The 25,983-nt window shown below is 37.1% G+C and overlaps 2 protein-coding genes across 6 annotated transcripts in view; one reads left to right on the top strand and one right to left on the bottom strand.

Moving 5' to 3' along the window:
- Positions 1–1,079: 1,079 nt before the first annotated feature.
- On the bottom strand, positions 1,080–16,663 carry PURG (purine rich element binding protein G). Of its 2 annotated transcripts, none has more exons than XM_032212820.1 (2): positions 16,359–16,663; positions 1,080–15,480 (listed from the first exon to the last, which is right to left on the bottom strand). In XM_032212820.1, exon 2 carries the CDS (start codon positions 15,465–15,467, stop codon positions 14,454–14,456), a length of 1,014 nt encoding a protein of 337 aa, XP_032068711.1. In that variant the 5' UTR covers positions 15,468–15,480; positions 16,359–16,663; the 3' UTR covers positions 1,080–14,453. The 2 variants fall into 2 exon arrangements, with proteins under 2 accessions (XP_032068711.1, XP_032068714.1); XM_032212823.1 differs by having other exon boundaries at positions 1,080–15,353.
- Positions 16,664–16,885: 222 nt separating this feature from the next.
- WRN (WRN RecQ like helicase) overlaps positions 16,886–25,983 on the top strand; it is a 73,023-nt gene continuing 63,925 nt past the window's right edge. For 2 of the 4 annotated variants that reach the window (XM_032214088.1, XM_032214084.1), the window contains exons 1-4: positions 16,886–16,973; positions 20,301–20,410; positions 21,036–21,154; positions 25,622–25,767. In XM_032214088.1, coding sequence (XP_032069979.1) covers positions 20,336–20,410; positions 21,036–21,154; positions 25,622–25,767 — 340 coding nt within the window. In that variant the 5' untranslated portion in view covers positions 16,886–16,973; positions 20,301–20,335. Of the gene's footprint in view, positions 16,974–20,161; positions 20,234–20,300; positions 20,411–21,035; positions 21,155–25,621; positions 25,768–25,983 lie in introns of those variants that run through there. The other 2 variants (XM_032214087.1, XM_032214085.1) reach the window with 2 other exon arrangements.

Below are 25,983 nucleotides of genomic sequence, written 5' to 3'. Positions count from 1 at the left end.
CCACACCTATGCCATTTCATATCTCTAATATATTGAGAGAACAGGGTACATAGGAAAAAAAGTGCTAAATTACAGTACATTTGCTTTTTAAATATATGTTAACAATAAAACAGCAAAACAGATTGTTTGAAAACAGAGTCCGTATTGTACAGTAAGTTCACATTTAATTCTTTACCATGTCTACAATTGTAACACATGCATTTTATTTCCATTATTTTATTCCATAGGACCAACATTCTTCAGAACACTGATCTACCTTTAAAACAAAATTTCTAAGGAAAATATTAAGCATCATATAAGTTTAAGAAAATTCCTTTAATTAGTATTACATGTACTCAATTACATTTACAATTTCATGCCATGACTTTAACACACCTTTTGGTTAAGAATATCTACTGAAAAATAGTACCATTCGGGAAGAATACACACAGAGGATAAACTGCTACCTGTTATGATTGATTTTCATTAACTTGATGGTTGTAATGCTGTACTCTGATTATAGATGCAATTGTGAAAATACCTTTACACATCTATGGAAGAATTCTAAAATTATGATTAAAAGGACTCCACATGCTGTTAAAAAAAAACAAAAAAACCACCACTGACTATTGTAAAACACTGCCTGTGTGCCACTACAGGTTTTTTTTAATGTATAAAGGAAAAGCAGCACATTGGTTTTTAGAAATACTTTTACAAGAAAACTTTTTTTTAAAAAAAAGATGTAATATCTAGTTGAATAAGACTTCCATAACGTTTAGTTTATCTTCTACTAACACTCTAAAGTGAAATACAATCTGAAGATAATTTAACTATAGAAATTACAAAAAAATAAGTTGGCAAATTTGTCCTGGATCAAGTTATTTTTGATTGGATCAAAAAAAGCTCATACACGCGTCTTTCAAGATGCAGTACTACGGAATCTTCCAATCCCAGGAGCCGCTCTTTACAGGAGCTGTAGTAAGATGGTACTACAGGGCGGACAGTAGTATGACTGCTACCATGATTGGCCCTTTGAATCCTGCTCTTCATCTTTAATGTGTCATCTTTGTAAAACATATTTTCATGTTTTTATTGTACATTTATGGGCAAGGGGAATTGCTAGTTTTCTAAAAGATTTTGTATTTATACTGTTTCACTCAAGAAGCAGCTCTTCATGTATGTGCATACATCCACATCCACACCCACACGCATACGTTTGTCACCACAATTAGCAAAGGGACTAAATATGCTATTATGATTAAATATATTTAGCTTAATTCTATGTTGATAGACACTGATACTCTTATTAATAGAATGATTAGAAGTTGGAAAAAATATACAGAATTGAGGATTGTTCAGAAAGATGTCACTGCTGCAGCTATTCTATGCAACTGGAATAGTGAATACATTTAAATTGAAAAGAAACATTTTGATTCTGAAAGTTGCTTAATTGGGATTATTTCAGTTAAGAAAATGGGCTCATTCAGAGAGAATGCAAAACACAAGGTCTAGTATATAACAGTAAGCCTCCAATGAACATTTCTTTATCTCTGAACAATCAGTGCAGGAACATCAATTATTTAACTGGGTCTGCACATATTATTTGATACAGAGAAGGGAACTAAAAAGCTGGATGTTGCCATGCTGCTGTTTATATGTACATTTCTTAATTCAACAAAGGATGCACATACAGAAGCCAGCTTCAGTATATGCATGGTAATTAGTTAGATCAGGATTCAGGAGTTATATTAAAGACTAAAAATATTTTGGGTTCTTACAAATAATCTCATTTATATACTGATATCTACACAGTGTAGGTATTCAGAGATAAAATTTATGTCTATAAAGCATTTTATTATTTGAAAATTGCTCTGACCTTGATATTTAATTTTTCCTGTGGAATTTAGCAACATGAAATGAACACTGAACACCATATTTAAGATCTTCTAGTAAGGTAGAGCTAGTACACTGACGCCTGATGGCAACACTCAACATTAAATAAAACATCTATCAAATTAATTATCTTGTAGCCAACTAATAGTTAATGTGAAAATTCTCCACAAACCTCCTTCCAGCCCTGTGAACTTTTCATATAACAGCATTCTGCAACTGGAGGACTATATGTAAGTGAATGTTATACCTGTTCTTCTAAAAGCATCTCAGCTCTTTCCCACTTTAATATGGTTAAAACTACAATGTTAAACTAATTTACATATGTGAATACTATTTTATATTGATCTGGAAGAAGCAAGTTTTGTATGGATGCAATTGTGTTGCAGCGCATATAAGCTGAATGACAGTTTTTACTTTCTTATCTACCTATATTGATACATTTCATCCATCATGGTAAAAAAAAAAATATCAACACATGATATGCCCAAAACTCTTTAGCTTAAATCACATTAATCACTCCATCCTCTGTTGTGAATTTAACGCAAACCTAAAAATAATTCTTGTGCTGTTCTTGCCCATTTTAAATGTCCAATGTCTTTGGTGTTTTTCAAAGTCTGTGGATATGCAGATTATATATGCACATATTTGTCTTAAAAAATCTGTCTAGATGTCAACAATTTAATATTTTTTAAAGTTAAAAATGGTTCAGATCTATCCTTACCCTGCCATCTTTTCATCAACTTATGTCATTCTTTAGCATATGACTAAATATAAGTTAGGCACCAGGCAGTGGCCACATTCATGAAAAGGTATCTTCATACAGCCACCATTTATTTTAAACAAACACCCTGTAAGGACTACACAAAAATGGGAGTCAGGGAACTATATATTGAAAACTCAGTGCTAATAGTATTTATAAAAGTGCAGTGCTCCATATAGTAAGAAGAAAAGTGACTACAAGTACTTAAAGTGCTAGCTTTCAATCACAATTTAGATTAGTATCCCAAACTTAAACTGTTATGGGACTTAAAGAGAATAAAAATAAAATCCAAGAGCACAAATGCTGCTCATGCCATGGCAAAAGTGCTCCACATTACAATTTGCTGTGTTTAAATAAATATGTAATGTCACTGTTCAGACTGCAATTATGTACACACATTACAATACAGATCCATAAACCATCACAGAAGACAGAAAACAAAAGTATGATGATTTATTACCTTTCTGATATCTGTGCTATTATGAAGACAGACCCCTAGCTGAAAAGTCCTTGCAGGTTGCCAAACATTAGCAAGAAACTAATGAATTGGCTTCATCATATTGTTTGCAGAAAAGCCATTATAAGGCTATGCTATTTAAAGAATGGTCCCATGCCTATTCTTACAAAACACTTATTTGCTTATACATTAAGGTTCTTCCTGATGACTAGAATAATGAATAGTGAATGAATCACATTACAGTCCTCAATAGTCCATTATAGTCCTCAACTTAGGACCATTTGTTTTACGATCATTCAAAGTTATGACTGGTCCTTGCACTTGCAACCATTGCAATAACCTTGCAGGCACACGATGGTGAATCAGACACTGGCGTTTACAAGAGTTGCAGCATCACACGGTCCTGTGATTGCCATTTGTGATGTCCCAGCTGGTTTCTGACAACCAACATTAACGGGAAGCTGGGAGAGAAGTTGCAAGTCAATGACCACATTATTTAACAACGTATTATCTGGTCCTTCTTGTGGTTATTAAGTCAAGACTACTTGCATGAGTGCACTCTTACTGAATTTAAATGTATTTTCATTCGTGTAAAAAAAAAATGAAAACACTTTCTTGTAAGCAGGTATTTTCTTTATACTTCCTGTCCTTTACTCCATAAATGATTTAGAAGCTGATCCAACAAGCACAAGAAATTCTATGAAGATCTTAGTGTGTCTCTTTGCTTCTATACATTTCATACCAACATTTTTATTTCTTTCAGAAGGGTTCAGAATCAGGATGTTATTTCACAATGTAAACAAAACAGAAGGCCTGTTATTAGAAATGCCAAGTACTATACAAAAAACATCTAGCTGCTCTATGGGCAAACAGACTGATTGTAACAGACATGTCTATTGTTTCTATAGTACAGAGTACCGGTTACTTGTTCAAATTTTAATGGATAAATGTAGAGCAATTAATACCTAAGAATTTTTTATGTATTTTGTAACATCTCCATCCAAAATGACCACTCCCTACACTGCACACTGTAAGACCACTGCAAGTAGAGTGAGTCTATAAAGACTAGTAAAATTACATCCTTAAAAAATAATTTACACATATTTTTCAAATTGCAAAAGCTTGGCTCTCTGTCAAAATTACAGAAATAAATAAGTTTCTCGGACTTTCTCCTAAAATTTCTATTTAAGGGTTACTTTAATCATTTTTTCTTATACCAAACCTGCTCTGCTACAAAAGGAAATATTTAAAAAGACTGAGGTTTCCTTTACAAAATGGCATGATGCACTAGTCTTATTTGAAAATAAATAAATATTTAATATGTGAATGGTTATTGAAAATATAACACTGTGAAACTTTCACATTCTTACTAGCTTTTCTACTGAAATACATTTTTAATTTACACATTCAGCCACTAATGTTGCATGGGAGGAGGCTGTGCTATAACCAAAGGTGAGGTGCATAGGGACAAGGCATTTTAATTTTTTTGTTATCTTATTATATGTACTTGTCATTTCTGGGTATTAATTTGTGTTGACATTTTTATTATTCCCTTTGGGAACAAGCAGAATGTCAGCCAAGTATAATAGTTTCTCCTAAACATTGAAAAAATTGAGGTCATTATATTGCAGCACTGTAGCCTTGATACTTCAATGACCTTTGTAGTACAGTAACTACTCTTTATAATCATAGCTCAAGTGCTCTATTTTAAAATTTAAAATTACACTGCACATTACAGCACCCAACAATTTTCCCTCCTTTTTTTGCAATAATCTGTTATAGAATAGAGGAATTATGTAAAATATAGCATCTATATTGGAGTCAGATGTTATGGCTCATGATGTTTATTTCTTTTTGGTGGATAAGTTGCCATCTTCCAATGCTTAGTTGGTAGAATATTAGTTCATTTTTAATTTTTTTCTGGTAAAATATATATTTCTGCACAGAACACTGAAATCTATGATTTCTGATGGGGAAAATATTTGCAATAATGCCAGTAATAGCAATGAGTGTAAATCTTTTTGTTTGTGCCAGAGTATTCCGTTTCCTAGAAAGATAATTAATGAAGGAGTGGAGAGATTGTTCAATTACAGTCCATCTCTAACAAAACAGGCCCAATCTTGGTAGAGGTTTGTAGCTATTTTATCTTGAAGTATAAACAAATATTTTCATGAAGAATTGCTGTGGGCGAGAACTTTCAGAAATGGAAATTTTCCATCTGTTAACTGAAATTGGATAATTTGTTACTGGGCAATTGCTTCTGCAGAGTATATGTGAATTAATTTGTTAAATCTACTAAGAAGAGCAACAAGCCCACTCTATTTAAACTCAACAAAGCTTATTGTGACAAAGATTTCTGCAGTGTAAGTAAGTACTGAATGGTTACGATCCCTTTTGCAGGCTTGGTAACTCTTAGAAATGTATTGCACTTCGGGTAAAAGAACATACTCTCCTTGGAAAGCCATGACTTAAGATTCAAGTATGTTCATAGTTTCACAGTAGCCTATGCCAATATCTTGGATTAAACAGCAATGCTACAGGGTTAACACACACTCTCATTCATTTCTTTTCCATAAAGGCCGGCTTTTATCTATGCTTATTATTACATTTAGCCTTATTTAAACTGGCAAGTTTACCAACTCCCTTTAAGAATATTCTGAAAATTCAGAAAATTTATCCTGCCTTAAGATGTTTATCTAATGAAATCTGATCTATGTATCTTAACAATCTGATACTGATATAGCTGCTTTGAGATGATCAATCAAGTGATAGTATAGCAAACTCTGATGCAAGAACAGCCAAGTCCTATGTCCTATGTCCCCAATTACAGGAACAGCGCTGTCTTAAAACATGCAGGTAGAAGATACCTTGCAATCTTTGCAATTATTTTGATTATCTATTGACAAGCACAGTATCTTTCTATTGTAATAAAAGTGTGGGCACAGTACTGACAACCAAGCAAGGGAATGAATTTTCTCTCTTTCACTAAGCCTTCTGCATTTTTGCAGCTTTTTCTCAATAGACATTTTCCGCACTTTTGCTATTATCAGACTTATTAAGTTATTAAATAGGGGAAACTGAATCTGACTTACATTTGTAAAATCTTATACTCTCTTTTGAAAAATAAATACTATACTTTGGTAATAAGTATGAACTGAAAAATAAACAGCCTTCTTTCCTAGTTCTGTGTTCCACTGTAAAGCACCTTGCAATACACATTAAAGAAATCTAATGTGGAAACTGTAATGATACTACTTAACATGTACTCAGTTTACCCGAAGGCAATCAGTTTACATGCAAAATGAGAGGAAAAGATATAACCTAGCAAACCTTTCTATAAATGTCTGTTTTCACTGCAAGATTCTTCAAGTAGCAATAATTCACCAATAGTCACTTTCTACCTTAATTGTGGGTAGCAACTACTCCTTGTTAAGAGTATTAGCCATGGATTATGAGAGGGCCTCCCTGTTGGAAGCAATACTATGTTCATGTTTTGTTTTGGTCAGTATATCCTAAACTATGCTTATGGTACTTTAATAATTCGTATCATAGAGTGAGCAAATATAGCTTAATTTTTCCTTAGAACAATCTAAGATTATCTAGTTTAAGAGAACTAAAATAATAATTGTGGCAAATTATTTTCATCTTCTTTCAAGAAACCTCCACTTTCCTTCATTATAACATCACCTTATCATTTTTATAGTCATTGCTTCTTCTGTACTTCTGGGGTTGGGTTTTGTTTTTTTTTGCCACGTACTCTGCTGCTCCTTCAAGAGAACTCCCTCATTCTATCTTCTTTCCATCTGTCAGTTCTAGGTCTTCTAAGGTATTTTCTTCACTGCTTCTTTTGATCCAACTTTTCCATATGCTTTTCCCTCATAAAGTTTTCTCCTTCCCTCTGATTTTGATTATAGCCTGCTGCTTTTTCTCTCCCCAAATCTTCAGTGAATTGACTGAAAGCTCCTTCTTGCTAAGGCCCCCCTCTGCTGCTCAGCATGAAATATCCTGGCTCAGCCTTTGCATCATCATCACCACAGCTCAGCAAGTCAGGGCCAGATTTTATCAATAAAAAAAAAACCTCACTAAAAACAAAAACTACTGTAATCCAAGGTTGTCATATGCTTTGGATCTGAAGCAGGTTCTCTTTAACTTGGTGCTGCTTCATTAAAATAAACATTTTTTCTGAAATAAAGGAAATTGAAATGAGAAGCTAAATATTTAGTTTCAAAGAATTTTTTTAAATAATTGTGTGGCTATAACTTAATACAAAGTCCTATCTTTCATTTCTAAATTAACTCAGCCTATTAAGTGGAGTTATTTTTCAGGTTTCACATGAAAAACATGAATACTTTCTCAAGATTTGTACTTGCATCTTTTTTTAAAAAAATGTGAATATTTAATACAGGTATCCCTTGTTTAGTGACTACAATTAGAACTGGGAACTCAGTCATTAAGCAAAGTAATTCCCAAGTGAAAGTGCAACTGTGTTTATGATCTTACTTCAGTTTCCCTTTGCTTTACAGACTTGCAAAGGTAATAAATGTGGGGATTGGTCATGAAGTTATTTTTTTCATCACGGTCTTAACTGCAAATGGGCACTAAACAAGGCAATCACTAAATGAGAACTATCTGTATATGAAACTATTTTTAAAGGGCATATATTATTACTGAAGAAGTTAATGTCTAGAGTTCATCTTCTCGTAAAAATCCCAGCTAGATGTTTTAAAGGATTAGGTGTTTTATTATTAAACTAATATTAGTTTGTGGCTAAAGTTTAAGCTTAAGACATCTGTAAGAAAAGCTATAGCATTTCTGAACCTCTAAAATTCCTATAAAGTTATGGTCCTCATATATTACTAAACAACTCACGACATCCTTTTCTCTTGGCCAAAATGACTGAGACTGTCAGGAGTTGCATTCAGCAGCATCTGAAAGGCACTAGGTATCTCACTTTGCTTTAAACAATGATTTACAAGATTGACTCATCAATATTCCATGTACTTCTTCCTCACTTCTTTCGTTTCTTGGTTTGGTTTTGGAAAATTACATTTAATTTTTTACCCCATCCAGTAAGATACAATTTCATATCTTCAAACCAAGCTCATACTTTTTGCCAGAAATAAGCATTTTGAATAATCAAGCTGCATTATGACAGAATAGTAGTATACATACATGCTATTTACTAACCCTTTTTACTAGAATCCTTTTTACTAACTAAATATTAAGCAAATTAATCAAAGATAAACAAAGTAGCATCCCACTGAATTTTTAAATTTAATCCAAGATGGCTTTTTTCCAGTCATTATGGACAAAATCAGTAATGGGAATTGTGAGCCAAGGTATCTGAGTGTATCATCAGGTTGCCTATTGTAGTCTAAATCATGATTTGAAAGTCAGGGAATATTGACTAGGTCTACAATACACTAAGTCATGATTTATTTTCACCATAACTTATTGAATATGCCGTAATGCACAGGATCAAAGAATGCTAAGCTATATCATAATTTATAAACCATAATGACTCACTACATAATCATACTAAGTCAAAATCAAACAAACCACATTATGAATTATTGGAAGGAAGAAACCTGCCCATGATTATATTTGAATCAAGCTTATCTTCTAGCTAAGAGCACTTCAGCTAAAAAGAATAGTGAGCTAGCAAAATCACACTGTTACTAGATGGGAAACTTTTCAGTTCTGAAAAATAGAAATTTGGCATACAGCCCCCCCCCCCCATGATTTCTAGTCTGATATACCTAACATATTTCATTTTATAATTTTGAATGCATTTATAAAATAGAGATGATGGTGAAAATTATGAGATGGAAAAAAACAATTTCATTTAATAGTTTCAATAGAACTATAATAGCTTTTAAAGTTATGTTTTGGGGTGTGGAAGGGTACATTATTTACAGTATAGTCATACACATTGCTTCCTACCAACTTGCCTAGCTGCCACGAACATCTAGATCCCCAAAATAATATTTTTAGTAAAGGGATTCTACAGCGACATTGCAAAAGATATGACAGAGATATTTAACCAAAAACTATACAGGCTGCAGTAATCTTTAAAAATAGGAAGCATTTAAGTTTCAGCGATGTTGCTAATGTAATTCTACTTATCAGCAGAAAATATGAAAAACATTTTAATGTTACATCCTATGTACATAACCAGTCATAAAAGTATGATGGAACAATACAGAATTATATTCATTTATCCAAATTTATGGTTTATAATGAAGTTAATTAATAGCCCTGAACTACGCCAATTATTTTTTTGTGTGAGAAAATTCAATTGTACTACCAAGGACACTGTCATAATCATGTACAATTCCCATTCCAAATGGATATTTAAAGAGGGGTATTTTATTTTATTTTTGGAGATTATATTTATTTCAAATAAATTTCAGTATAATTTAATTCTGCAATTAAAGCATTAAATAAATTGTTTTATCCATCATTATATGCAAAATAAACTGATGTTTTAGAAACTGAAGGCAGCTGAAAGTTCAGCAGGACTGTTTCAAAGACGTTCCCATGTGCAGACACAGCCATTTTGCTTTGTCTTTTAAGCAGTAAGAGCTGCTTCAATACTTTGTGGAGATACTTTGACAGTGCACTTGGTGAAGCCTTCAAATGCTTCCTACAATGTCAAATATTCAATCTTCATATTGCTCTTTCTATTTTAAGACCACTTTTATTTTTTCTTGCTATTGTATTTTTCAGTTCCACTGAGACTATGGACTCCATGTTTTGTACCAAAATCCCGTCGTATTTTAAAAACACACCAAAGTTTCAAACAACAGATCACATAGCTCAGCGAACTAAATCTCATAGTTTTATTTAATAGCAGCTGTTTCAAACATGCCTTTTTGAAACTAAAGGATATGAACTTCGTGGAAACTTCTTGGGTGTGTATGTATGTATATATACATATACACACACACACACACACATATATATATACACACACACATACACACAAATAACATTTATAATACAGTCAACATTTGTACAAACAGATGTATTAAAGCTTCTGACCAAGTTCACACTGTCTTTTGCTAGATGAAGGCAGGTATAATGACACATACAGATCAAATTGGCTATTAATGTTGGGTACTGATACATCTAGAAAAACATGCATGAATAGGTATATGGAGGACCAGCTAGCAGTGATTTTAATTATTTGAAAAAGGGATGTTATGACTAAAACAACTATAAGCATGCTTTGTATCTTGTATATAGTTTCTTTCTCATTTTTGGAACTGAGCAAGTGTCTGGACAAAGATTGTTCAAACTGGTCTGTTTACTAAGCCTTCTCAGCCCTCTCATGGACATGTTTTGCAGATAAGTTGAGGTTAAAATTATATAGGAGAATTATCCTAAGAATAATTAACGTATGAATTGCAAATCTACATATTTAGAAGGCATATACTTCTAAATACTTTTCACTTTTATAAGTGAAATAACATAGGGCTTAGATTGCAGTTTTCAAAAATTTCTTCGAGGAAAAAGTTAAGAAATTATGTTATTTTCTATCTTCTACAATCTTTGTCAGAGCAGACTTCAACAACGGCAAAAAAGGAAGTCAAGGGACATAGGTTGTCTTCTGTTAACATGATATAATAATTTCTTCCTTGTTTATCAGGGAAAGGAATTAATAGCACTTCCTATTTACCTGATGCTAAAGGTGAAATTATTATTGCATAAAAGAAAATAATGGAATGATATTTTAAAAGAACACATGAAGAAAAAGCTATGTTAACACTAGCCACTATTGTGTACACTACTAATAGTACCTATGAATCACTGATATATTTGCTTCCCATATATATGAACCTAAATAGTTCATAAATAATCTAAATAATCCTTCTGCAAATTTTTCATTTTCTGATTTATGCTATGGAAATTTTCTTATAATAACCGGTAGTCTGTCATAATAGCCTTTATATTATGTTATGTTTTAAGTTTGGGGGAAAGGCTACATTATTGAAGTACCGTCATACACATTGCCTCCTACTAACTTACCTAGCTGCCACAAAAATCTAGATCCCTAAAATAATTCTTTTAGTCAGAGAGGAATTATGCAGCAACAGTTTAAAAGATAAGACAGAGTTATTTAACAAATAACTACATAGGCTGCAGGAATCTTTAAAAATACGTTAAAGTATTTGAGTTTCAGGAATGTTGATTATGTAAATCTAGAGAGAGCAGGACTCAACAATTCTAAAAAAATACATGCCCTTGATGTCTCATAATTCGTTGTAGTGTAGTGCCTATTCTTCTTGATCATGCCCATGTAATTTGATCTAGTCGTCGTAACAAATCACTGACAGACATGCATGCAGAAGACCATTTTATACTATACTGAAACACACTGTACCAGACCAGTATCAGAAATGTGCTTCTATTATTTTTAAAATATAAAGTGCATCATTATGAAATCACAAAACTGACAGACTTTCTGTCTGGACCATACAGTTTTAAAAGAGAGGTCAGGGCTTTAACATAAAATAATTCAAGAGGTACAAATTGATTATGTCCACCCTGCCCTCCTAGAATTGTTTTTGGCCACGCTTTTTTAGTGCAAATAAGCTAGAGTTTTTTTTCCTCAAGTTTAAGGGATATGGCATTTTTGGGATGCAAAGAATATTTCTTTACATCATAACAGATCCTTCTGCAAGCTTTTAACATGTTATTGCCACTTTCCAAAGAAGTGCATGTACTGTCAGATGTAAAGAGAAACTTTTTCCCAATTGACCATTTCAACTATTACCAATATAAATTGGATCATATAATCCTTGGGTTTAAAGATATAAACACATCCAGTTATGTCCAATAATAAGATGAATATATATATATATATATATATATATATATATATATATATATATATATATATATATATATATATATATATATATAGGCTCATGTGTAATCCCTCTCAGATGCTCACATCTGTGTTTAAGTCATTAGTTGATTTGAAAAACATGGCAATGTGTGCCTATATACAGAGGAAAACAGAACCTTATTTAGTGGCACCGGAATACACAAATTTGGGATGGGGGAACACAACCATATAAACAGGGACTGCTGACTACCTGGCTCAATACAAAAACAAGATAAAGTAGTGCAAACCTGTACAGGCCAGTATATTAACTAATGTACATTTTTACTGTAGTGATAAATAACATTTTATCTATTTGTTAAACAAAAGCTGTAGAAGAAATTCATTCTTCAAACACCAAAAATAGAACATTAATATGTTTGTTTCTTTTAAATTTGATAAGGTAAAGTTTCCATAAAATGTATCAATTGGTGAGTTTTTTTTAAACAAAACCTGTTATATATGATGAAATAGGAAAAATAGAAAGGCAAGAGATGGGAAAATGTGAGCATCGGGAATTCATACATTCATGGATTCCATGTTCTATAACTGGACATTACTATTACTACAGGCATTGGGATGTGCATCAGTAATTCAGCAGAATGATAATTTAGACTTAGACAATTTACTACAAGTCTGCTATCAAATCAACAATAGCACATTAGACTTCTAATTTTCCACCTTAGAACATATACTTTCATGCCAGTATTTACTTAGAATCTTTCATGACTTGCTCTGGCCCACAGACCATTAAGTAATTGAAAAATTAAAACTAGATTTGAGCTTGCAATTAACATTATTAGTTATTTCTGAAAGCCAAATACTCATTAGGTCAAATTTCCAAATATTGGGTAAATCACCTAAAACAGTGAAATTAATTTTCTTTTCCTTTGTCATAACTAGAGCACACATTTCTAAAGTTCCTTTGATGATTTTGGTGCAATCTTTTTTCTTTTTTTTTCTAAATAAAAGCATTTGGCCAACTTTTCACACCAAATTAAATTCAAGGCTATGATCTCCACTTTTACTAACAATCCTTGAGAAAGTAGGTCACAGCATAGTTTTAAAATGGTGCTGAAATGGAAATATCAAGAAGAATACAACTGAAACTAGAAAATAATGTTCCTTGGCTAGTAGAGCGCCTGGATATGAAAAAGAAATGAATAATGAGACTGAACCAACCAATCTAGTTCTTTTAAAGAAAGAGTACTAGGTTTCAACATAGAAATAGCTTACACAGTATCAAGGTCAAAAGCAAAAGCTTTGGCACTCTGAACTCCAATTTAAAATGGGATTTACAGCACAACCCTTGCCATATTGATGCAATATTGTATTTAGTTTCACTGTATTCAGTTCATTATATTCCCATTTAAATATAGATAATTGAAGTCTTAAATGATGCCAAACAAACAAAATGTATATTTCATTTCTGTTTCATGATAAATCATCTATTAGCTACCTAACACAGGCTTCTCCAGTCATTTTCTTGATATTTTTAAACCTGGGTTAATATTTAGCAAAATTAAAATACAGATTATAATTTGAAATAAATATTTAAGAGCTAAGATTTCAAAATAAGATCAATAGCTATTACTGAATATTTCAATTGCACCAATGTGAAATCTGATCTGCAGGATACCAACTAACTGATGCACCAAAATCTTTCAAAGTATTTTTTGAAGATAAATCAGAAATTATTCTAATGTTTTTCCACACTGTAGACATTTAACCTTCCTGTTTAGCATTTTAATTCCAACCATTATTCATCTACCAAATTCCCACATCACAGCAACTTCCTAGAACCACTTGTGGGGACAAATATAAAAATAGTTTTGAGATTTGTACTATTTAAATAAGCTCTCCTCACAAGATGTCAACAATCCATACAGAAGGGATGACATGATCAACATTAAACATAGATATATCTTTTGGAGGGGGTCACTTAAATTACTGGGTTATCCTATGATTAGGTACCCATACCTAATCAATGATGAAATTAATCACTGGCCAAGTCTTCCTCCCTTTAAAATATTTTATCATAATGTAACGAGCAGATTTACTTAGTTAAATATACCTTTCCCAATACAATCATTTAAAATTTAAAGGTCAGTTTTGGTCATAAATGCTCTTGGTTACTATTACAACACATCAATTCCATCTGGCTTATTTGCATCATGTTATACTGCAACACAAATCTTATATATATTCTTTAAAGATTACAACAGAGTTAGTGGTATTATACATATTTGATAAACTTGTGAGGTTAAGAATTAGAATCACAGGGTAATTAATTGTTCCTATAAGAAACCAGAGAAGTTGCTGGGTGTAATTTAACATGAAAACCAGACCCATATATTGGAATTATCTAATAACAGGGAAGAACCTACAAAAAGAAAGGCAACTTCTTCCAGCCATTACATATCAGTACCTCCTGGCATTTCTCTGCTTTGATTCTTGGCCCATTGAAAAACATTCTAATCAAGACCTTCTTGTTCTTCTCCACTGTCTCCTCTGATATCCATTCTTTTCTCTTTATGGCCATTGTAAATTCTCCTCATTTCCTCTTCATACTTGATAAAGTTTTCTCCAAATCTGGTCCATGCTTTGTATGGGACAGTTATGGTGTTACGGTATGGAGGCCTCACTTCACTTACCTTCAAAAAAATACCATACCTGTTAGATCCCACATCAAAGTAAAACCTCTTGTTGTCTACCCTGAAGGAAGTCCCCTCTGGGAGTTCAGGAGGATCATCCCCTCCACTCCTCCTTTCTTCTATGTCTCCTTCCCCATATTCTTCAATAAGTTGGACCAAAGCATCCCTGAATTCAATCATTCCCTGTGCTGGAAGGACAATAGTCTGTTCCTGCCCCAAACTGTGACCAAAATATCCTATCATGCCAGGTCCTCTAATCAAGGTTTGTCTAATCCTTAAGAAACGTCCACGTTGATTCTCCTTTAGGTCTAGGTAATATTTCCTATTATCTCTTTCAATATATTCAGTTTTTAAGACGCTGTGAAGATGTTCCTCAGATCCCACTGAAGCTGGAGGCGAGGGTAGTTGATGGTGTTGCCGTCTTCTTGAATCTTGTTCTTTGCCATTAGCATGATCATTCCGGTGACTCTGGCTGCTTTTCAAGCCCAAATGGGCATAGTGTTCTATGAAATCACCCAGGCAATCTTTCAACTCAGAAGCTACTGATAAAGATAGAGTCAGCTTGCTTTTTCTGATATTGTCCTGCCTGCCTCTTCCTATCCAGACTTCGGCTATCTTCAGAAAACGGCCTCGGGAACTTTGCTTCACGTCCAGATAAAATCTCTTTTTTTGGATGTCCACTCTTTTGGACGCCAGCTCCTGGATTTCCATGCAGCCCGCCTGAGAAGAGGAGGCAGGATAATGATACTGCTGCTGGGACTGGGAGTAAATGCTCCTGTGTAGGCCAGAGCCCCCCACACTCCTTCCTCCTCCTCCTCCTCTGCCTCTCTCCATCTTTAACCATCAACTGAAAATAACAAATATATAACAAAGATGCATAACACCATAAACATCCAGGAGATCTATTTCGCTTACCCGGCAATGGCCTCACTGCACATAATTAATTTCCCCAATAAAGTTATTTTACCCACACTTTAGTTTTTTAGCCTGGTACATAGAAGAGGGGGGGAGATGGAACGGGGAGGAGTTATTGTAGAAAATCATGTGCTAAATTGCTGAATGTCTGGCCGATGTTAAAGGCACAGAATCCATTTTTTTTTTTAAAAAAAGAACCAGCCTTTTCCACCCTGCCTGCTGCTACAACATCAGCAACATCCCTAACATCAGCAACGTTAAACTGTTGGGAGGGGGGGGGAGTTATTTCACCGGGTAATTATTATTATTATTATTTTTTAAAAAGCACCCTGTATCCCGTGTCACTGTATCAATGCTTGGGGATTCGCTTGATAAGCCCCGACCTCGAGACTGAAGCCTTTTCTCCATCAGCTGCTGAACGTCAGGCCTTTTCTGCTCCAGCCCAGGCTGCGGGGAAGTGCGGGGGGAGAAGCAAGACCTGCCTAAGAAACAGGGCAGCCCCGACCTTCCCGAACGGGCCTTGGCGCCACCACAAAGCCCGATCGGGCCAAAAGACGTCTTGCCTTGAACAGCGTCTCCTTCCCCGTTATAAACGGGCAGCCTAATTCTAAGGGAGTCCTCCCGTTCTCCTCCCGTGCCCCCCCCCCACCGCACACCCTATGGGCGCCCGTACAAATTGCACCGACGGCCCCTCCAGGCGCCATGACACGCAATTGAGCCGGGGCGGGGGGGGGAAGGAGCGGGTTAGCCAGAGGGGGGTGGGGGTGGGGGACACACAAGACCCCACAGCGCAGGGGAGCCGACACTTACTCCATCCCTTCCACTGCCTCTCGCCGACTTGCTTCTCAACCAGCCGCGGCCGCTATCCGCCCTGGCTCCTGCAGCGCTCGCCTTCCCCGCGCGGCCGCCTCCGAGAGAGGGATGAGCGCTCCGCGATCGGGCGGGTCCTACTGCCGCTCGATTCTTCGCCCTCCTCCGGGGCGCTGGTTCATCTCCGGCGCGCGCCAGCCAACGTCAGCCACCCCAGCCGCAAAGAAAACGAGAAAAAAGAAACAACGTGCCGAGCGGGCTGAGAGCAGGAATCCCTTTCTCCCTCCAACTTTGAAGCGCCTCGTCTCCCCCCACCTTCCTTCCAAAAACGATAAACTACATCCCCCAGAATGCCCTGCGTCGCCGGTGGCTGGCTGGCGCGGAAGCTTTTATGCGCATGCGCTTCACCTCATTTCACCTTTTACAGTTGACAGCGGCCGGAAAGAAAGCGGGGGGGGGGAGAAAGGAGGAGTATGACGGCTCGTGACGTATATTTATTGCGACGAATAAGTGTTAGCTATGGGTGACGGTTTTTTCGTGCGTCTGGCGGGAAAGATCGAGAGAGAACTTTTTTTTCCCCCTATGGCGCTGGGCAGAGGGGAATTTCGGCGTGAAGTGAGTTTCTTTTACTTCCAGCGCGACTATTAGGATAGTTAGCTGCTTGCATGTGAAATTATCTATTATCCTCTGGGACCTAGTTCTATATTTATATACTAATACAAATATAATCGCCTTACAATAAGGCCACATCTCTATAAATATTTCCTTGAAAGGGAATTCTTATATTGACTTGTAATTTCGTTGTATTTAAGTACAATGACAATAAAGATTATACTTATGCTTATAATTTCCTTTGAATGTGATGGTTTGGGCATTATGCCTGCATCTGGAATCTAAATTTGTTTTCTAAGTGACAGACATGATTGTGACAGGTGATAGATATATTGTTTTGATTCCAGCTGCACAATATATATTCCAAAGTAGAACTTGGTTGTCATTTTCAATGTATTTGTTCTGTAGGAAGTTAAAACCTACCCCACTCCTGGAAAAATGAAATCTTTTCAGATTTCATTGAAAATGGGATGGAAAAGTGAATGAGAGAAGGTAACCAGCTGGGAAGAAAATTTGTTGTTGTTTTTTGTCCTGTGAAAGCCAAAAAGCAAAGACCCATTGTGCGTGAAGAGTGTAGGAGGTATCAGTACTCACTGCAGCAGGTCCTCTCGGATCCCCTTTTTGGATCTGAAAACCTAGGGTGAATTACCTACGAGGAAGGGGCTGAATACTTTATGATGAAATCAAAGTCCTTCCCAGAATCTTTTTCTTTGTGAAACTAACAGTGGGTCACACAACTACGCCAAAGTGAGCCTTACATTTAAAGGGTCACGGGAAGGGGTAGCTCACGGGTGACAGGATAAATGACTAAAACATGAATAATAAGAAAGCAAGGAAACTGTAGAAAATGAGTTTTGCTGAGGGATGCCTCCAGAGGACACCTTCCATCCATTTGAGCCAGGAATTGGGTTTGGATCCAGTCCTCCACCGAAAGTAGCCAGAGTGGAGGAGACATTCCCAAGCCTGACTCACCAGCCTTACCGCCAAGCCAAGTCTAATACCACCCAGCAGACATGAAAGAAAGGACTCTGAGATGAACAAGTAAAGGCCAAAAGACTCTTTTCAATCCCCAGAAGATAGCTGTAATGACTATGGGGGAGGATGGAAATTGATTGTAAGATTTTCTTTCTTTGCTTCATTGACAGAAATTCATTGTAAGGTTTTCTTTCTTGTCTCATTTATATTGTAATCAGTTTAATGTACTCATGTAGGAATTATATTTGTGCTCTGTGGCACTAAAGCCAAACTGCCATATCTCCCTGTTAATCCCATGGGGGAGGGGCAGTTCCACTCAGACAATTCCTCCACTTGAAGAGCTAGCAGAAAGGGTCTCCAAAACCCAAGCCCTGACTGTGACTCACAAATGATGCTGCCCAGTTGCCCAATAAAGCAGGATATGTTGCGCTGGTGGTCTCATGAATAGGAGTCCCAGGACTGATTGTGTGTAATTTTTAAAAAAATACTAAATAGCCTGAATTGCACACTGGCTAACCTCAATTTGGCCTCACTAAAGTAGGAGCTAGGGCAGGTTCAAGAAGCATCCCTTGGAAATGGGCAGCCAGTAATTTAAATGAAAACCATGGCTGTGAAGAATTTCAAAACTTCTGCTTGCTGGTAACCTATCTGGAACCTCGCAGAAATTGATATCTAACATCTGAAATTAATTGGCATAGAAAATTGGACACTGTAAATTTCTTTCCAGAACATTTGCCCTGGCTGCTAGACCTTCATGGTTGAAATCTCTCCTTTTGGGAGCCACTGAAGGAATCCTTCTTCTGCTGCCTCTATCAATGTCTCTCCCTTTGCATCAGAAAAAAATTAAAGCACTCATCAAGTCTCCCTGATCTGATCAATTTTTAAACTTTCCCAACTTTGGGGGGGAAAAGGAGGGATTGTAGGAAGTTAAAAACCATCCCTCTCCTAGAAAAATGAAATATCCTGGGAAATATTAAAAAGGCAGAATATTATATTTCCCTGGATGTGAAAAGGGAGAAACATATTTTTAAAGATGAAGTAGCTCCCTGCAGCTTACTCCCGCCCATCTTTGTCAATGAGCCATTAAAGCCTGAGCTAGTCTACATAATAAAGATAGCATTAGCCTTCCACAGAAACTCACCACAAGGCACCTGGGAAAATTACATCAGCAGCCAAGGCAACCAAATGTGGACTCAAAGCACAGTCTACAGAGTTGCCCCTGCATGGCCCCATGGGAGTCTGACAACCAATCAGAATACAAGCTCAAGATCAAAGGCCAGAGAAGGCATAAAACCAGGAACTTTCAGCATCTCGGCCTCTTTTCTTCTTCACCCAATATCTTGAAGCATGTGATTCCCCTTTCTGTTCAGGAGCTCAAGCCATGTGATCCTGTCCACCATTAAACCATCTTTCCAAGTAGCCTCCATTATTCCAGTGTCTTTTCTCCCACTTGGAACTGAACCTACAAAGACATTTCTTCCAACAGTTCAACCAAAACTAACAGAAGAGGCTCTTCTGAAAAGACCCCCCCCCTTTTTTTTTATAGCCACACTGGCCAAGAAACCAGGAGAATGAGTTCTAGCTCTGCCTTGGACATCAAAGCTGGCTGAGTGACTGGATCAGTCACTGTTTCTCAGCCCAACCCACCTCACACAGCTGTTGTGTGGAAAATAGGTGGAAAGAGTATTTGGTAAATTGGCTGCCTTCAGTTATATATAAAAAAGCTGGATAAAAATATAATAACCAGAATACCCTTTCCCCCCTCAACATAGAGCATTTTATACCATACACAGCATTCTGGATGACAGGTCAATAGGTGATTGACCTACTATATATAGCTGCATTCTTTGCTTTCTTACCCTTTCAATTTTTTTCTCATTCTTGCTTATTGAAAATGAAAGGCAATGCTCCAACAAGTGTTCCTTTGCCAAAGATGAATTTACAATAAGAAAACATGAATGAATATATAATAAGACAAATCATTATGAATGGTGTTGCCAGGACCCATATATTTCTGTTCGGACGCTGGCATTCTGGTGGGAGGGGGAAGGATTGTAGGGATCTCTATATGATGTTTCTGTTTCTATTTCTTACTTGGAGAGATTGCTATATTAAGTTTCTGTTTCCTGTATAGCTGTACTGTGGGAGGGGTTTTGTTTGCACTGCTTTAAATTGATGTTTTTTAAATGGGAAGATTTAGTTCTTGCCCAAAAAAGCTTCTTTTGAAACAACTTCCGTTTCAAGAGTCCTGCTTTCTTGTGAAGATTTGGAGAGGCAAGACCTTACAGGTATCTTTTAGCAGTTAAGGTATTTTTATTGCTTTCAGGAAAAGTAATAAAATATCTCTTATTACAGAACGTGCATTTGCAGAGGAATAAATTGACAGAAATATGGGTTCTCCAACAAAAAAACTTCCCCTGTGGATGACAGAACCAAACAGTGAAAATATTGCAGATGACAAAAAGGTAGAAAATTGGAATATATGCTTGGCTCTTATAATAACTGAAAGCATGAAAAAAGACAAGTCCTCTAGGCAAATTTCCAATTTGCATGGAAATTTTTAGAACTGCTAATTTAGTTCTTTGTGGTCCTGTTGATTTTAGCTTGATAGCATTAAATGGGAATACGTGATGCTGTATTTTCAAGGTGTAAGAATATCCAAAATTATATCCAATTATGGGTTACTAATTTTTGTAGGGAGGTTTTAAACATTATGTAGTCAGATTGATTTTTAAAGTGTCCTTATAGGGGCATTTGATCTAGGAATTTCTTTTTTAGCCAAGATAGACTTTATCAGCTATATTTTAACAGTGTTCTTCAGTTTCTAATAAATAAGGCAATTGCGAAAGAAGTTTCTCTTGGTAGAATGTGTATGGATCCATTCTTTTTGTTAAATTGCTAATCTGTGTAAACAGTATCCAAAACACATATGCTTTAAAAATAAATTTGTATCTTTTTTGTATATTAAAATTGCTCTCAAATCAATTATCACTTGAGTACCAGAAATATATTATGATGTATGGTAATATTAGCAAGTTATTACATAGTATTCAAATTATAAACCAAGTTGTCTTTCACATTTTTATGAAGCAGAAGAATTCATTCCAACCAAGTGTCTTGGAAGATAACCTTCCATTCTTAGAATACAACGGCTCCACCATCTACAGCTATCATGCTAATGATTGTTCCTTGCTGTCGGAAGATATTCTGTAAGATAATGAAAACTTGCATTTTTCCTTTTTTTAATGGGATCTTTCAAAATAATGTATATCCCAGTTGTATCTACAGTATCTATATGGTATTTTCATTTGATTCTCATTATTATTATTGATTGCGTTTTCATAGTAATCAGTCCATTTATATTATTTATATCTATTTATATCCTCAGGATTTTATTATCAAACAGGTTTATATTAGAAGATTGGAAGGAGAAGTAAACTGTTTGTAACTTGTCAACACGATGGGGTCAACAGTATATTGTTGACCTTGCCTAGTCCAGACAAAACATATAGCTATAAGATACAATTTGTGAACTAAAAATAAGCTGTGATTATGGTTAATTAATTATTTATTAAACAAATTTATCAGGCTGCCTAACTCACACTGATTCTGGGTGGCTTATAAAATTTAAAATCCACAGTCAGAAACCCATAAATCCCAATCCCACACTCTCTTGGCAGCAACATGACCCCACTAGATGTACTTCTCTGATAGATGGGACCCACAACATACCCTGCTTTCTCCCTTTGGTGGTAGATATAATTGGAAAGAGGCAGTTCTTCAAATATTTGTTGCTAAGGTTGTCTATATTGGTCTTTGAATGACATGCTAAACCTAATCACAAAATGGCTTAGTATAGCAATAGCACTTAGACATATACCTCCCTATGGTGCTTTTCAGCATACGTTGGGCAGTTTATAATGACAGCATATCACCCTCAACAATCTGGGTCTTCATTTTACCAATCTTGGAAGGATGAAAGGCAGTCAGCTCTGAACCCCATCAAGATTAAACTCCAGGCTGGTGCACTCGTGCCCCAGGCATTGCATGTATTAGATCAAATTGTTAAATTAATCTTATAGCCCAAGATTATCCAAGTTTATTTAAAAGCAAACAATATTGTCCATATTCATACATAATTTGTCAGGACCTGTTTGTTTTTTTAAGAAAAAAAACTTTACAATTTGCAGTCTTGGTCAAATTTAGTAGATTTGTTCTTAAATGTGGCTGTAAGGTCTCCATTCTGACTTGTTTGATATTCTATATGACCCAGGCCAGAACACCATATCAGGATTTGTTTTGTTTAATTATACTTTATTTGAAGCTGGATCTCATAAAATAAACCGCATTTTAGCACCAAAGTACTGTTTCCCCCAAAATAGGACATGTCCTGATAATAAGGCCAGGCCTGATTTTGAGGGTGGGTATAAATATATGCCCTCCCCGAAAATAAGCCCTAGTGAAAGGGTGCTGTGGCCAGCACAGGAGGAAGCCCTTCCATTCCCCAGTCACCTTAGTGCTTTTCGGCTCCTTAATCGGATCAGCTAAACTGTTCTGGATGCCATTCACAAATGGCAAGTACGGCTGTTTTTGCCATTGATTACGGCCACAAAAGCAGCAGGAGACCAAGCGATGCACCCCATGCGCCTTGCACCGGCCTTCTGAAGGGTAGTGTAGCAGCAGCTATCCACAATTTTTTAAATAAAAAAACATGGATCGGGACAAAATAAGGGTAAAAAAATTGTGGATATCTGCTGCTACACTACCCTTCGGAAGGCTGGCTTGAGTCTCCTGTTGCAGAAGTGGCTGCGCTCAAAGACTGCTTTGGGGAGAGAAGGCAAAGGGGAAGCGATCAGCTTCACCTCACCCTTGCCCTCAGCCTCCCCTTCAGCTGAGCTCAAGCAGAGAAGCAGCCCGTAGGGTTTCAGGAGCAAAGTTGAGGATGACAGGAGCCAGGATGGGGGGAAAGTCCAGTGCCACCCCAGCGCTCTTCTTTCCTTGGAAATGGAGTCTTGGGAGAGGGAAACAGCATCCCCAAGTAGGGTGGGTATGTCGGTATGTATAAAAAAAACTCAAAGTGAGGGAGCCAGCAGCCAACTTGTGAAACATCATGCCTACATGCAAAGTTTGGCGAGGGAGGGGGAAGAGATACTTCCCTCTCTTGGCAGTGTTTTGCTTGAAAATATTTGAGAATCAGACCAGAGAGAAGGAGGAAGGAGTCCTGCGAGGAGACGCTGCCAACACTGCTGCCTGCAGAGATACAGACAAAGAGTGAAGTTTATTGAAGACGCTTCCTGTCCGGCCAGCCCACCATACTACCTGAAGGGCAAGGGAGATTTCCTGCACATTGGCAGCGGTGTCTTCTCACAGGGTTTCTTCTGACATCCCAGTTGTATGGATTTCCATGCCTTCCTTTACGGGATATTGCTTCACACTTGGGACATTGGGAGAAGTCCTGTGAGGAGATGCTGCTGCCAATGTACAGGAAATCTCCCTCACCCCTGCAGATCATGCTGTCAAAGAGTAGTTTCACCAGATGAGGAGTTGGCTGGAGGCTTCCTTTGCATTGGGTTGGGCTTTATTTGCGAAGTGGACAATCTGAGGAGCGAGAGGTTTAGGAAGCCTGGGCTGGCGTGGGGCAGTTTCTCCAGTGAAGCGTCTGATTCATCCCCAGGGGTTAGCATTTCGCTCTTTGCTGCCTCTCTCCCCTGGTTGGAATCTGTAGAGGAATCCTGCCATGGCCGGAGAGGGGGAGGGGTGGAGAAGAGACAGCAAGAGGAGCCACGTCTCGCTCCATGCCTCTCACCTCTCCCCCACTCCACCTGCCACCCCTCTTACTAAAGAGACGGCGGGGAAGCGAAGCAGCCAGGATTCTGTTAGCATTGGGGCGGGGTGGGAGGTGTTGGGTTGTGAGATGAGCGTCTAACCCGAGACTTGCAGCTCTGTCGCATTCCTCACTGTTTTGTCCAGGGAAGTTGAACTCATAAGGTTTTTTTTGCAAGGTGCTTCCCTGGACAAAACAGCGAGGAACGTGACAGAGCTGCAAGTCTCGGGTAGGACATGCATCTCACGGCCCAACACCTCCCATCCCTCCCCAATGCTAACAGAATCCTGGCTGCTTTCCTTCCCCGCTGTCTCTTTAGCGAGAGGGGTGCTAGGTGGGGTGGGGGAGAAGTGAGAGGCATGGAGCAAGACATGGCTGCTCTTGCTGTCTCTTCTCCCCACCTCGCCGGGCATGGCAGTCTTCCTCTGTGGCTTCCAAGCTGGGGCAGAAAGGCAGTGAAATGCTCACCCCTGGGGATGAATCAGACGCTTCACTGGAGAAACCGCCCCACACCAACCCAGGCTTCCTAAATCTCTCACTCCCCAGATTGCTCCCTTGCGAAGAAAGCCCAACCCGACGCAGGACGGTGGCAGGACATGTCAGGGCAGTGCCAGCCAGCCGCTTGGCCGGCGCAAAGAACAGGGAGGGGAGGTGACTGGGGCAACAGGACATGCAGTCCTATGCTTGCCGCTTCCTACATCCCCAAAATAATGAGAGCCCCCCTGATAATAAGGCCAAGGTCATTTTTTTTTGGGGGGGGGTATCAAAAGAATATAAGACCCTGTCTTATTTTCGGGGAAACACGGTACAATTTGAAAACATAGTTGGACGTTAGTTTATACATTTTGTCTTATTTTCACCAGGACTTATTGCTTCCTAATATGGAATTCTAGTTCATTCATAGTTTGTTTTTATATATCATTATACAGAGTGTAAATCTATAGCAGTTTTTTTTTTAAAAAATCCCCCAAAGACTCTTTTTTTCAGAAATTCTTAATTCATTTCAACCATGATCTTTTTTCTAAACCCAACTTTTCCCTAATATAAAGCAGTGGTGAGAATTTATTCTAAATATATAGAATAAATTCCAAATCCCTATATGTTGTCGGGAGGGAATAAATCCCCTCCCGACAGCAAATTTAAGATATTCATTTGATAAAAGAGAAGGGATGGTCAGAGAAACATACTCATGCATAAACGTAACTTGCATAAAAATCATAACAGCCTCCCCAAATTCCACAAACAACATATATGCCTCTCCACAAACACATAGGCCAGGTGTGTCTAACCTTTCACCTTATTGGGCCACAGTGAGTGAAGAGGAATTGTCTTGGGCCGCATATAAAAGATGTGTGTCCGCACGCACACAGACACATATGGATACATATATGTATGTATAAATAATGTTAAAAGTTTATAATCTTGTCACATTACTAGCTAGGGTTGCATGTGGCCTGATATATAATCACTAGAGCTTCATATTTCTACTTATTGCTGTTTAATAATTTCTTATGTATTCTTGGTAGTATACGTGTAAAAATTATTATTTGGAAATTGGAATCCAGTCTTAATCACATGCATTTTCCTTTCCCTTGTTTTACTCTCCAGTCCTTCTCTCTCTTATTTTTCTTAATCTTGATTATTTCATCAGTATTGTGATAATGTAATTTTAAAGATAGTGGAAGAAAAGAAAGAGGGAGAGAGAACATTTTTGTTCAAAAGGAGAGAAATGAAGGGAATGCATGTTCTAGAATTTAGTTTCTCATTTGACAGAGATGGTTTGTAAGAAGCCATTCTTTTGTGTTGTGCCATTAATATATTACTGTGCCTCAGATACACTTATATCTTGCAGCAATACCTTGCCTGTTGGAGCTGTGTTAGGATTTGACATTGAATGGCCAGCCATTTATGCTAAAGGGAAGGAAGGAAAAGTTGCCTTAGTCCAGTTATGCGAGTCTGAAACCAAGTGCTACTTATTTCACATCTCTTCTATGACAAGTCAGTACCCTTCTATTTGTTCTATAAGCATGATCAATATTAGGATGCCTTTTTGCATAAATTCTCAGTTAATTTGCTTTTGTTTTCCAATATTTATTTTATAATGGTTCAGGAGTCCCTGTGCTCAGTCACTAAACTCCTGGTCATTTCAGGCCTGGACACTGCAATGTGTTGTATATGGAGGCTACACTTGAAGAGTTATTCTGTTCTGTTCAG

Source organism: Thamnophis elegans, chromosome 3, assembly GCF_009769535.1.
Source record: "Thamnophis elegans isolate rThaEle1 chromosome 3, rThaEle1.pri, whole genome shotgun sequence".
NCBI lineage: Eukaryota > Metazoa > Chordata > Lepidosauria > Squamata > Colubridae > Thamnophis > Thamnophis elegans.
Note: the sequence above shows the minus strand (reverse complement) of the source record. Positions and strands in the feature narration are given on the sequence as shown.

Excerpts from the sequence above, each read along its gene's own strand:
- PURG (XM_032212820.1), bottom strand. The coding sequence starts at position 15,467 with ATGGAGAGAGGCAGAGGAGGAGGAGGAGGAAGGAGTGTGGGGGGCTCT.